The 14,931-nt window shown below is 37.4% G+C and overlaps 2 protein-coding genes across 5 annotated transcripts in view; both read right to left on the reverse strand.

Annotated features, from left to right (window-relative positions):
- Positions 1 to 3,246, reverse strand: part of LOC114646264 (integral membrane protein 2C-like) — a 50,606-nt gene extending 47,360 nt beyond the window's left edge. Inside the window, exon 1 of the mRNA XM_028794381.2 lies at positions 2,995 to 3,246. Within this exon, the coding sequence (XP_028650214.1) occupies positions 2,995 to 3,096 (102 nt within the window). The 5' untranslated portion in view covers positions 3,097 to 3,246. The remainder of the gene's footprint in view (positions 1 to 2,994) is intronic.
- Positions 3,247 to 4,819: 1,573 nt separating this feature from the next.
- Positions 4,820 to 14,931, reverse strand: part of LOC114646265 (calcium-binding protein 39) — an 81,086-nt gene continuing 70,974 nt past the window's right edge. For 3 of the 4 annotated variants that reach the window (XM_051923543.1, XM_028794382.2, XM_051923545.1), the window contains 3 exons: positions 14,112 to 14,177; positions 7,856 to 7,999; positions 4,820 to 7,096 (listed from right to left, as the gene is read on the reverse strand). In XM_051923543.1, coding sequence (XP_051779503.1) covers positions 6,908 to 7,096; positions 7,856 to 7,999; positions 14,112 to 14,177 — 399 coding nt within the window. In that variant the 3' untranslated portion in view covers positions 4,820 to 6,907. The remainder of the gene's footprint in view (positions 7,097 to 7,855; positions 8,000 to 14,111; positions 14,178 to 14,931) is intronic. The other variant, XM_028794383.2, reaches the window with a different exon arrangement.

The following is a 14,931-nucleotide window of genomic DNA, read 5'->3' on the forward strand; positions in this document are numbered from 1 at the left end:
CAGATATAATGAATTATCACCATTTTTATCATCATCAGTTGATAACTCAACAAATAAGGTTTTACTTCGACAAGATGTCTCCAGTTTTGCAACATACACATCCCATGCCACCTCCCTCTAGCTACAGGAACTGTTATTAATCATTTCTCATCCATGAAATTGTTCACGGATAGAAAATTAGATGTCTAACAAAGCGAGAGATGTGGAAAAAACTCAGTTTTCAAAATGTAATCACAGAGTCCATATTCCAGTGCATAAAAAAAGGATACAATTAAAATGGAAATGGCATGTATGTAAAAACGTGGATCTTAACTCATATTCAAGATTTCATTCATCTTTTTGTTGTTAAAATACCAGGAGAAACATTTGATGTAAACTATGGAAGATTATTCTTCCCACTCAAAAAAAATTGTTATTTTGCAATAATTATTGCATTATGTTGAAAAGAATTGTACTATTTCACAAAGACATTGCCTGCTGGGATCAGTAATAACATTGTGCACTGGAATGCCATCTAGTGACAGTCAATGAGGGAATTTTTTTTTTAGGAATACTTCACCAAAAATGTACGTGTTATCCAGTCACTTGCTCAAAATGAATGCTTTTCTTGCTAAAATATTGTGAAATAAATACTTTCAGAATTATCAGCACATACACAAATGATCAACCCAAAAGATCACAGGAAGTCTTTGGGCTGATTGTTTATGTATGCACTGATAATTTCGGAAGTATTTAGCAATATTTTAGCAGAAAAAGCATTACTTTTACACAAGTGACTAGATAACGGACATGTGGATTATTCAACACAATTAAAGTCAGAACTTTTCCCCAGGATGTCATGTTAAACGAAAATGTGTTCTGACAGTCCTCAGACAAAAAGGAAGTATTTTAAAAAGAGGATCTGGAGCTGATGCTTGTTGACAGCAGCACTGAATGAATGGAACATAAAAGAAAAAAAAAAAAGTTTATTGATGAATTTGGGGTAATTTCTCAAATTTGTTGAGTTACAGCAATAATTAACACCATTTTATCCAGTTCCTCTTTACTGGTGCATAGTTTAAATCTGTAGGAAGTCCACACATCTGATTTAAGTGTCTAAGGTGCGGGCTTCAGTTATTTTATGAGAGATAGTAAAGTGCTTTTTCCATACAAAGCCTTAACAGGTGCATTAGCACCATGTACTGGTTAGGACTCCAAAAACAAAAAAGATAACCAAAAATCTACATATAGTAACTAAGCAGAATAGCGATTCACAAGAGCAACCTTGAGACTTTAAGAACAGATATTAAATTGTTTAAATGAAGAATAATAATAATAATGATTAATAGGAAAAATCTATTTTTGCCCAGCGCCTACTCACAGCTAGTATGCACAGGGAGAACATGCAAAACCCATGCCGACACCGTGAGGCAGGAATGACAGCATTGCGCTACCAATCTGCCTATATTAAAACATTTGTACTATGCTTATTAAATTTTATCTTGATTCAAAATAATGAATACCTGCAACGTCTGTTAAGTTCTCATTAAGTGATTGAAACTAGGTGTGTTCTTAACCAATCTGTCAGGAGCAGTCACTAAAGCACCAGCGCCCACAATGATAGTGCCAATAGCTGACAATAACACCGCGAAATAAGGCAATACCACCACAGTGTTTTTTTCCCCCGAGTGGAATAAGCTTGTGTAAGAAACTGGTCATGTAAACATACCATAAATGTCTGTTTAAACGCTCGCTTTGCTTTCAAACAAAGATCAATTTTAATTGTACATGTTTTCATAGCCAAAGTCCATAAACAAAGCTGCTTGCAACGCTTTAGTCGACGTATGAAACTTTACATCGCAACAACACACCACCGGCAGTTTAACGGATATCTGAAAAGGACTCGATTCATTGGTGGAAGATATTAAACATACACACACACTTCATTCGACTCCTCCTACAGGGGGCGATTTGTTTTGAAGCCTAGCTCCTTGTCTCTTGACACTTGCTCCTATCACAATACCGTGACTGCAGTGTCAGGCACAGTCCATTGACAGTTTTAATATGCAAGAAATTGTGCAATACCCATACTTGCGCTATAGGTCATAAGCGTTACCAAAACGCACTTAAAATCGAGGAGCATAGTACTAAGCATAATAGTTTCTTTTTTTTTTTTCTTTTTAAACTGTACCCTCTTACCTTTGGTTGGTCGCAATATTATGTACAGTTAATCTGCAAAAACTGGGCATGAGCAAAACACCTCGGATTCACAATTCAGAATCCGAATAAAAGCAAACTAAATAGAAACCGAAAGCTAAATGTATGGATCACAACACAACCCACCCCAACCACTACCCAAAAAGAAAAAAAAAATCGACAGTTTCATATGGATGCAAAAGCTTCACTTGTCGGCTGTGCGTGTCACTACTATTTCTTGCATAAGCCCATTTATTTAATTCAGCGCGATGCCTCAACCCCGGACGGCGGCAGTAACACCACATACGATACTTTCCTTCACACTAGAAGAGTTCAGATTGAAAACCATTATAAAACCGAGTTAAAAAGATTCGAATTTTTAAACGTGAAACTAGGTTAAAAAAAAGAGTGCAATCTGCTAACGTAAAGAAAGCTAAACAGAGGAAAAACAACGTGTTTAATCAAACATATTAGGTAAATACTTCCGGAAAACGACTGAACTGGGTCAGCGTAGATTTATTGCAAACTGATAAGCTCGCCAAGCGAGGAGCGCCCCCAAGCGCCTCTAATAAGTACGAGACCCCCACCCACGCATATATATTCGCATCTTATTCAAAGTCCACCTGCTCAAAAGGCCACATTTCCAAATTTTATAACAACCGGCAAAATACACATATCACCATCTGTCACTTTTCCCGCCCACTGTCAACCATCTGCCGCGAATCACCATTTGTTTTCTTGAACCTAATCGGCTACAGGCGTTGTTATTATTTTTTTTCTCGCCCACGTCGCCTTTACAAAAAAAGCCTCGGAACTCACATTCTGTTCATGCGGGATCAGTATCTCCGTTTTATCCCCGTCTGTATCTTCCTTTTCTGATTTCTGAACCGCCACCGACGGCTGGAAAGTGATCTTCACCATCTTCGGCCAGCACTCAAGCGTTTGTTGTATTCTTGTTTGTTTCCCTTTTTTTTTTTAAAGTGAAGATACACAGTGAGGCTGAGAGATCAGACGTTTCTTGTTGTTTCCCTTCAAGCCGTTGCCGGAAGTGGGTGTAAGTTTCTCTTTATTTATTTATTTTGGCTGTGACGCCCTCTTAAAGAGACAAGACCGTACTTGCTCTGTCTTCGTATTCTACCGGCAATTACTATTATGTGCTCAGTGCAGCTTAGTATCCCAGCATTTATCATAAATCTCAAATCTGGTGAAGTTATATTAAACAGGTGCGGCACTTTGTTTGGTGTCTGTCTAATCATCCCTGTGTTTGAATAGTCGCTTAAATGTCCCTCTGATCAAAGTGCACCGCTCCAATGTTTATCAAAGACTCGAGCAGGCTCGTCACATGACTTTCGATCGGCTTTTCGTCCGCCTGCACAACAGGACATTTATGACAATCCTGTAAAATAAATACAGAGAACATACAGCGCAATCCTTGATTCCGTCATTTCAGATGAATTGAAGGAATTAAAATCGGCACAATCAATAGCTGACACTTTCCCAAACGTTAATTCTCCCGTCACCAGCTGCCGGGGTCATCACTGACCATCTGATGGGAACTGACTGATGCTGTATCCATGCTTTGTGGCCGACGTTACAATGGTGAGCTCAAGGATGCCTGTGCCATTGTAGGATTATTGGGGAATCAGTCAAATTAGCGGGTGTGGTGACATAATGACTAGTACTTGCTGGCCAAAGCTCTAGGAGAGAGGGTACGAGGACAACTATTTGATGCCCAGAGCTTTCCCCCCATATTTTAAACGTACGAAACGTGCTGAAGTAACTGACATGCACTCTGAGATACTCCTGACTTGAGCCAAATGGATCATTGACATTTGATGTTGTGTATTTCACTGCAAAAATGGTCTTTGATGTTTTTTTCTTGTTTCTGTATTCTCATCTATGAAACTGCAATCAGAAGAAAATCTAACATTGGTTCTGGCAGTCGTCAGAACTAAAAATCCAGTCCCTATCATCTTAACTAGCAGAGCTGCCAAGTTTTTGCATATGGTTACAACTCCGTGTGTCTTCCCAATGATAATCATATTCAAACAGTTAATTGAAATCACTCGTTCAAACTTAATGTCTCGTCACTGGTAAATATATTCCAAGTGTTCACTAAAATCACTATTTAAATACAACACACTTTTTACATGCATGTCTTCTCCATTTACAATAGTACAGTACCAACCACACGGTTTACTGTTTTTCAAGAAGGGGGAAATGGAGACCTAACTATTTCACCGTTTCCTGATACCTTAAATCACTGTTTTTATTTGGAAAGATCTGCAGGAAATTATGAAATTAGAAAGTGAATGACATTCTTCCATTCCACTACAAAATAAAATTTCAGGAAATTGTACTTCAATCCTGTTTTCTTTGACTTCAGGTTTGTGCAAATGTGATAGAGGCTTGAGCGGTGTTTATCATTTCAGTCATATATTACTTACTTGTGACTGATCCCCAAGCAAAGCTGCTCCTCTTGCCTTATGATTACTGCTTAGAGTCGGCTCTACTGTTTAAAATACAGCATATAGTATATATGGTGTTCTATGGGGTTTTTGACAGTTCTTCTAAAGTTTTCAAAGTGCCTTAGTCTAGGAATGTGCATGTGGTAGGGGAAAGGAAAAAAAAAAAGAATACAATCTCAGATTAGTCAAATTTTATTTATTTGTTCTTTTTTAATTTTTTTTTTTTAAGAAGGTCTTTTCCCATATTGTTTAACAATAAATGCACTTGCATTTGATAGTATTTAACACTGGCTCCGCGGACTGTGGCATATTTTCTTATGCAATGGTGCTTATTTGCTTAATGGCAGCACTCTTCTTACTGCAAAACTATTTTGTGGGTAGAAAGCAGATCAGCACAGCATAGGTCACTGCTGGGTGTCTTTCAGGGCTTTCCTAAATTTCAAAGCTTAATGTTTATTTACAGATTGCAGATGCAATTCATTCCCACGAGACACCCTTTGTCTCCTTCCTGGGAAGGAGACAATGCTATTTATTCAATCAAAAGCTCCAAGACATGGCATTACAAATACTTTAAAGGAGGTGCTTGAAATGTTAAAAACTGGAAATGGCACATTACACATTGAGCAATTGAAGATTTTCAGTTTAAAATCTAATCCTTTGCTCAGCACCAAACCCCACAGTGTTGTCACATCTCTGGCAGAGATGAATAAACAACTGCTTAATAATAGAAGAATTTATTAGATGTTTTTGTTAGTGAGCTGTAACACCTGCTTCAGTTTTCTTGATCTTGGCAACACTGGGATCTAAAGCAAGTGGTGAAAAGCTGCCCAAAATATAACACTGACATTCAAATCTGAAGCTACGTAAGAACAACTCAATGCATATAATTTTGAAAGGAAAAGGTCACATGTAGCATTTGAATATCTAAATCATCAAGTGGAGAAGTGCATAAATTTATAATTGTTTCTTTTGTGCCAAGCAACTATATTGAGTCAACGGTCATGTAATATACAGATAACAGTGTACAGGCAGAAATTACTTTTGACATCATTGGTCTTCTACTGATATACTGGTAAACCACAACATACTTGAACCCCCAACCCCCTTCCTCTCTACCTCTGCACCCAAGTAAAAATCATAAAAGGAAAGCACTTGGAACTGTACCCCATGAGGCTCAGGTTTACAGTATTCAGCATTCTTAATAACCTACAGTTATCTAGCCTCATTACTGGCACAACATATAGCAGGGAATGCAGCAATTTCACCTTCTGTGCTGTATTCTTATCTGCAGTAAAACAAAAATCAATTCTCTATGCGCAGCCATTTGAAAAGACTCAATACCCCCCCCCCCCCCACACAGTAACAACATTCCTCTGCTGTACAAATGTCATTTATGAAAATAATAATAATAAGCTCCTCTCTAATAAGTAGTTCTGTACAAACAAAATTAGCAATGAGCTCTGTAGAGAAATGCAAAGTCACTGCTTTTACTAATGTATGAAAATTCATTCACTTAAAAAAAAAAAAAAAAAAAAAAATTCAAAACCTCAATAGAATAGAGGAGAAAAAAACAAAAAAGAAAAAACAACCTCTACATAGCATTAAAGACACAAAATGTATGTACATATGGATCCATTTAAGAATCATTGTCTGGAGAGTCATTCATAAATCTTTTAGGTGGCGGATGCTGCCCTTATTCACAACACTTTCATTGTACATGCATGTTTCCATGTAACTCAGCCATCTTTAAAGCCCAATCTCTATTTGAAACAAAGGCTTAAAACTGTAGCTACTATCATAGTCCACTATGTGTGCAGTAAGATTAGCACAGATCACACGCATGTGTGTTCCACACTCCGCAAAGAAAAGCAACCGCAAATATATGGGAAAACTCAGACTTGTTTTGTTTAAAGGCATGCAACCTGCCATGTTCAATAGCCAGTATCTCCCTCCTTTACAGACAAAACCATGCTATTTTATAGTGATAGTTATTAGGAATTTACAACAAAGCACTCAAAAAGATGATTTTCATTTTTGCATTGTCTGAACGACAAAAATATAATATATCCACATTCGGTTCTAAAATGTGCAAGAAAGCGACAGCTAAGTTGTATCATATATGTGAAAAGGGGAAAAAAAAAACAACCCTTCAATGAACAGCAGATGAGCAGGATATTCCTTATGAACTGAATAAGGGTGCTTTTTTTCCTTTTTAACAGTAGATGCTGAGTTTTCTGTTTAAGTTGCAATGTTTTAAACAATTTTTAAGTTTCCTGAGGAGCTGGTCTCTTCAAATCCCTGATTTGTTTCACCAAGTATGTCTTTTCATCATTGAATTGTTCATCTTCGGTTCTATCGTTCTGGAACTTGCTAAGAAACTCAATAAGTTTGGTTTGGTTTTTGAGCAAAATATCCAGGATAGGTTGCGTTTTTTTTGGATTGGCTACAAACACCTACAAAAAAAAAAAAAAAAAAAAAAAGAACGATGAAATAAAGCATAGAATATCAAATGAATCACCAACAACTTAAGTGTTCTTTAGATTATGTTTACATATATATATTTCTTTAAAAGTGCCTCAAACAGCTTGCTATTCTGAGAAAAGTTTTAACACAGTTACCATAAACAGAAACAGAGTATAAGACATGATAAAATAAAAAAGCCATGAAAATATAATTTTCCATAACAAATGAAGTAGCAAATATTGAACACACATTGAAGAAGAGTGGCTTCATGCAATACATGGCAAAACAAAATCTTAAAATACTGGTTCTTAATTTAGTTTCAAGTTTTGTATGATTTTTTACATTGTACCTACCATGTATTGACTCATATTCTTGCATTCCCTAAAAAATGTCCGATGAGGCTCACTGTGAAAGTATATCATTCTTATTAAGTGCATCTTTACAATTAGCCCTCTTAATTTGATTCCAGTATTCACTCTAAATTATCCACAGTTGCAAGGATTACCAGACAGTCGGAAAAATCTACAATTGCAGAAATTATCAATGCACCTTGATATGAACTTGAGACAAGCAGTGTAATGCAACCGCATTATCTTCATGATTGCATCTATAATCTTTCATTTTCTGCTTGGTACAGTTTTGTAATAGGTATACTCAATACACTTAGAGGACATTGATTTGAAAAAAAGCTAAACAAAAATGACTAAAGTAAGCAAAACTTTAATGTAGATCACAGTAAACAAAAATACCTTGAAAACATGGAAGGCCTCAAACTGTATATTACGGCTCTTGTCTCTTAGAAGATTCATCATTAACTTCAGATTTTCTGGCTTGCTGATGTACTTGGTCATTATGGTAAAATTATGTCGATCTAAAAGTAACTCTCCCAACAACTGAAATAAAATAAAACATTCATAGCTGAAAATACGAACAATGCTTTACTGCATGAAGAGACTATGTGTGAATGAGCCCATTCCTGGCTTAGTTTTTGCCTTGCAGCCAATCTTACTGTGACTAGAGTAGAAAATGAAGGTTCAAAAACCGAACCACCTAGATTTGGGGGGTTGGGGATTTGTTGAAAACCAGTACAGAATCTTGGAAGGTTACTAAAGATCCCTGCCTCACTAAGAGTAGGATTCAATTCTTGCATCACAAAAAACAGTACTGTTAATTGGCAACAACTCAAGGGACAAACCTCAAGGCAGCAAGGCATAAGGATCTCTAGAGAGGTCAGATTAAGTGCTGCAGCTGTAATTTTCATCATGCAGGTTTACGCCATGAATGTTTGTTATTACAGGATAACACATAACCAAAAACAGAGAAGGGCATTTTAGTTACATGCAGCTATGCATAACCATTTCTATATGTACAGTTTATGGTATACATACTACTATGCCATCATTATAGAATGCACTTTGCAACACTCTGATCAAAGTATTAAATGACACAGGCAAGGATACATAAGAAACACTTCTTAAACACACATTTTCACATTCTAATTTTAGCCATATGATCACAGCACCTAAAAATGGTTTTGCATTTTTAAGTGCTTTGTTTCAAGTTTTAAAAAACAGCGCTGTTCGCAAAAGATTAAGAGGAACAAACAATTAATATTAAATGGTGGCTTGGGAATATTTAAAAGAAAAGAATAACAAGCACCTATACATATATAAAATCAGAATGCAATTTTCATGTGTAATATTCACAAGATGCAAAAAAAAAAAAAAAAAAAAATTATTATATATCTATATATCTATATATCTATATATCTATATATCTATATATATATATATATATATAATAGGGGTGTGCAAAAAAATCGATTCGCGAAAGAATCGCAATTTTATCTCTACCGATTCATACAGGACACAAAATCGATTCATATTTCCCATTTTATAACGGCGCGAGTTTAACTATTTTTCCGGACAGGAGTTTGTCAATCCTATAGATGGCGCTATGCCAGTTTCTGCTCAGATAGTAACCCTTGGTGTGATTAAGAAGAAAGTGATTGCGCGCTCGCGCAAGCATTCGATGGACGAGCCATGGAAAACGCAGTGGAAAAGTATATTCAACCTGCCCCGTCCTCATTTAAGGCATACGTTTGGGCACATTTTGGATTCTACAACATCGATGGCAAGAAAGAGATTGATAAAACTCACGTCATATGCAAGCTTTGTAAAGCTAAAATCAAATATTTTGGAAACACTACAAACCTCAGGACTCACATGGCACGTCATCATCCAGAGGATGCAAACGAAGTTCAGCCAAAAGTAAGAAACATTCCAGGAGACCAACGCACTCTGCATCAATGTTGCAAACTTCCAACCAACTCTGAACAGGCGAAGAAAATAACTCAATCCATAGCCTGTTTTATTTCCAAAGATCTGCGTCCCTACAGCGTTGTTGAAAATGAAGGCTTTCGGTACATGCTGAAAACAGTTGAGCCTAGATACGCTATACCAAGTCGTCAGCTTTTTGCTGAAAAAGCGATACCTCTGTTATACGAAGAAAAAAGTAGCAGAAGCGTTGAAGAAAGCAACAAGAGTAGCCTTAACATGCGATGCATGGACATCAAGGGCAGTCCAGTCGTATGTAACCTTTACCGCTCACTATATTACAGACAACTGGGAGCTTGAGTCGCGAGTTTTACAAACTACAGCAATAAATGAAAGCCACACAGCCGCACATATAAAGGAGAACATTCAGTCTGTCGCACAGGAATGGCAGCTCACAACCACTGACCTGGTAATTGTTACCGATAACGCTGCTAACATGCTAGCTGCTGCACAGCTGGGAAACTTTCAACACGTTAAATGTTTCGCACATACCATCAACCTCGCGGCACAGAGAGCTCTGAAGCTGCCGTCTGTTTCACGTCTGCTGGGGAAAATTCGGAGAATTACCGGATTTTTTCATCGCAGTGCCACCGCAAATCATGTCTTTAAACAGAAACAAAAACTTCTGGAGCTGGCACCGCACAAGTTGACAACGGACGTGGCTACACGATGGAATAGTGCATTCGACATGATCGATAGATTCCTGGAGCAACAACCAGCCATTTGCGCTGCGCTTCTATCTGCTGAAGTAAGAAAATGTGGAGCCGGCATCTGCACACTAGACGAAACCGACGTCGCCAACGCAGAAGAAGTTGCTGCAGCCCTCAAGCCATTAAAAGAGGCAACAAACATAATGTCTGAAGAAGCCACGCCGACATTGTCTGTGATTGCCCCACTACATGCGCAGCTACTTCACGAAACAAAAGCAGGATTCTGTGGTGAAACAGCACTCGTCCGGGAAATCAAACAGGCAATTCACGAAGGTCTGGCCAAGAGATACACGAGTGTGACAGACAAAAATATTCTCCACATATCTTCAAGCCTGGACCCCAGGTTCAAAACACTGCCCTTTCTCTCAGGATGAGGAAAAGGACATACACTCTAAGGTGATTGCTGAAGCGGCAACACTTGAGGTAATTAATTATATTTTTTAATAGTAAAAGTGAAAAACACTAGTTGCATGACAGTGGCATGACAATATGCTATTAGCAAAACCACATACACAGTGTGTATGGTTGTGAAATTACCATTGACATGTAGCACTTTAAATGTACCACAATAATATCTACTTATTGCTTAGTTTGTTATATATATATATATATAGGTATATATATATGGTATATATGTATGGTATATACAATAATTAATAATAACACTGAATTTCTAATTGAAAGACAAAGGTTGGTTGATTGCGTTTTTGTTTTCTTTTATGGTGCATTAATGCAGAATGAGGAGCCAGACATCCCAAATGAAGTGCTGGATGATGAAGGCCACCCTGTTCCCAAAAAAAGAAATACTTCCCTGCTGAATTTACTAGGCAAGACTTTCACTAATGTCAGAGATGTTCCTAAATCCACTGGCACCAGAGCTGAGGAAGAGATGAAGAAGTATTTGGAAACTCCCTCATTGTCACTCTCAGAAGACCCCCTAACTTGGTGGAGGTCTCAGGAGACTGTCTTTCCCCTCCTTGCAAAATTGGCTAAATGCTACCTATGCATTCCTGGTACTAGTGTTGCAGCAGAGAGGGTATTCTCAACTGCTGGGGACATAGTAACTGCACAGCGGAGCATGCTCACTCCAGAACATGTAGACCAGCTTCTGTTTCTACAAAAAAACATGTACATTCCAGCAGATGGTGGACTTTAAACTCACTAATGTGCATACACCTGAATCTAATCTAATCTAATCTAATATATTCTGATCTGTTGTCAGTTTGACTGTAGTTGTCACAGTTCAAAAACTGTTGTCTGCTGAAATGGAAACGGTTTAGGTAAAAAGAAAATGTTCACAATTAATTAATATTTTGGATGTTACACTTGTTACAGCACTTTACAGCCCAATGTAGCAGCATTTTTATTTATTCTGATAATGGCACTTTACAACCAACTATAGCAGCTCTTATTTGGTTTTATTTAATCTACTTTTATTTAAAGTGTCAATATAAGTTGTTTAATTTAAGTTGAAAGTTTGCAGTTTATATTTGCAACAGTTTATATTTTTGTAATGTGACTTCAATTATCATCTCAGGGCTGTATTTTGTATCAGACTGATGGAAAATAAAAAACAATCAAAACGTTTTGAATCGAGAATCGTTTTGAATCGAGAATCGGATTTGAATCGAATCGTGAGCCCAAGAATCGAAATGTTAGATTTTCTGAATCGTGCACCCCTAATATATATATATATATATATATATATATATATATATATATATGGAAGAGAAGGTCTGTGATACGGTTTGCATCAAAATAGCACATAAACCCACCAACAATCTGCGCATGGTCCTGTTTAATGCTAAAAACAAGAAATCGACAGCCGAAACACGAAACGCAGTTTATAGTATTCCATGCAATTCTTGCTCAGCTGTATACATAGGACAAACGTCAAAAAAAATCTCAACACGTGTACAGGAACATCGCAACGCCGTCAGAAGAAAGGACGCACTATCTTTGATATATGCACATACTAAATCGACAGGACACACATTCAACTGGGACAACATAAAAGTAAAATTTAAGGCCAGTACAAAAAGCGGCAGAGAGTTGGCCGAGTCTTGGCTATCAGATGAAAACGCCATCAACAGACACTTGGACATAAACCCAGCATATGCCAACTTAAGGACATATGCACTTTAATTAAACGATACACCCCCCCCCCCCCCCCCCTTGATCATACTGACTTAGTCACAAAGACATCCGTTTGTTACAAATGCATGAAAAAATTATGCTTTTTAATGGTTAAAGGGGAGTCCAACTCCAGTCCAGTATCAAAATCTTTTCTTTATTCTACTTCTGTACACCTTTAGTTTTGCGTTATGCATTACACTAATTATAAATTATATATTATTTACCAAGTTCGTCCTTATTTTACAGTGTTTGCTGTATAAAGTACCACACACATACACTTGTATACACATACACACGCGCGCGCGCACACACACACGCTCGCCAGTCACTTTATTGGGTACACCTGTTCAAATGCTTGTTAATGCAGATATTTAATCAGCCAATCACATGGCAACTCAATTCATTTAGGCATGTAGGCACTGTCAAGATGACCGGCTGAGGTTCAAATTGAGCATCAGAAGGGGGAAGAAAGGAGAGTTAAGTGACTTTGAACGTGGCAAGGTTGTGGGTGCCAGACGGGTTGGCCCAAGTATTTCAGAAACTGCTGACCTACTGGGATTTTCACGCACAACCACCTCTAGGTTCAACAGAGGATGGCCCGAAAAAGGGAAAATATCCAGGGAGAGGCAGTTCTATGGATGAAAATGCCTTGTTGATGCCAGAGGTCTGAGAAGAATGGTCAGACTGGTTTGAGATGACAAAGGCAACAGTAGCTCAAATAACCACTCATTACAACTGAGGTATGCAGAAGAACATCTCTTAATACTCAACATGTCGAACTTAAAGAAGATGGACTACAACAGCAAGAGACCACACCAGGTGTCACTCCTGTCAGATAAGAACAGGCAACCGTGGCTAAAATTCATATGGGCACACCAAGACTGGACAATAGAAGACTGGAAAAACGTTGCTTAGTTTAACGAGTCTTGATTTCTGCTGCTGCGACATGCAGATGATAGGGTCAGAATTTGGCATAAACCACATGAAAGCATGGATCCATCCTGCCTTAAATCAATGGTTAAGGCTGGTGATGGTGTAATGGTGTGGAGGATATTTTCTAAGCTTTGAAACCCTTAGTACCAACTGAACATCGTTTAAATGTCACAGCCTACCCGAGTATTGTTGCCGATCATGTCCGTCCCTTTATGACTGCAGTGTACCCATCTTCTGATGGGTAGTTCCAGCAGAATAACGCATCATGTCACAAAGCTAAAATCATCTCAAACTGGTTCCTTGAACATGACAATGATTTCACTGTACTCAAATAGCCTCCACAGCCACCAGATCTCAATCCAATAGAGCACTTTTGGGATGTGTTAGAAAGGGCGATTCACATCAGGTGACAAATTTACAGCAACCGTGTGATGCTATCATTTCAATATGGACCAAAATACCAAAGGAATGTTTCCAGCACCTTGTTGAATCTATGCCACGAAGAATTACAGCAGTTCTGAAGGCAAAAGCAGGTCCAACCCAGTACTAGCAAGGCATACCCAATAAAGAGGCCACTGAGTGTGTGAGTGCACAAAAAAAACAAACAAAAAAAAAAACAAAAAACAGCCATTTCATGTTGTAGCACATTTTGGAAAATACTGCACTTATTGATATAAAAACAATGCTTGAAGTGGGCTGGTACTAACTAGTACCATAGACTTGCATGTAATATATTATAAGTTTAGTTTTATTTCAGGGAAAGTAAGTCTTATTGTAAGCATAACACTGCTAAGACTCGGAGTTACAGCATAATTGAAAAACAAACACCATAATGAGAGACAGACGCACACAATCTATGGCTGATATAAGTTAATGTTGTAAAGTCATACCTTCAAAGACTGTCGCTTTGTCACATAATTTTCTGAGTGGAGTAGCTTTTCATATTCACTAAAGTACTGATGAGGGGGAAAAAACAAACAAAACTTCAGTGTTTCTAGTGTAAATCAGTTTAAATATGGAGCAGGAAATGTCAAAATACTGCAACAGTTTTAAGGCAATTAGAGAACAAAAGACAGAAGGAAGACATGGTGAAAAGCACTATTAAAGCCAAATAGCCCATCACTACCCCACTCTGCAAAGTTTGTGTTGTTCTCTATTTGCCATTGAAGTTCGAACCCTTACCCAGAAAACAGATACCCTGAGATTCCACACACATTAGTTAAAAAAAGTAAGAATTTGTGTTATTCTAAAATATTTTAACCATAATTTTTCACTTTATGTACAATGATATCTAGTGCTGATACTATGAGTTTGTACTAGATTTAACTAGTTTTAACTCAATGTGTTGTTCATGGCCTCACCTCCAAATCTTACTATGTTAATCATGAGCTGAACTAACATACACCAGTATATACAGTACCTTAAGTTACAAAGTTAAGAAAATTTTAAATACTGTAAGTGATAAGAAATATAAAGTCTTTTTAAATATGTGTAAATAAATAAAATACCTGACCATAGCAAATTTTGTGGTAATTCATTAAGTGGTTTCAGAGAAGATGTTTTTTGTTGTTTCTTTTTTATCCTAATAAAGGTCAAAACCACACTATTTTAACTAAGAAGTCGATATATAAAATAAAGATCAGAGTAATTTGTTACTCATTTACATTGTTGCACAACACATTCCTAACAAGAAAGGCAAGACTTACTGAG

The sequence above is a fragment of the Erpetoichthys calabaricus genome, chromosome 2 (genome assembly GCF_900747795.2).
Source record: "Erpetoichthys calabaricus chromosome 2, fErpCal1.3, whole genome shotgun sequence".
In the NCBI taxonomy this organism is placed as follows: domain Eukaryota; kingdom Metazoa; phylum Chordata; class Cladistia; order Polypteriformes; family Polypteridae; genus Erpetoichthys; species Erpetoichthys calabaricus.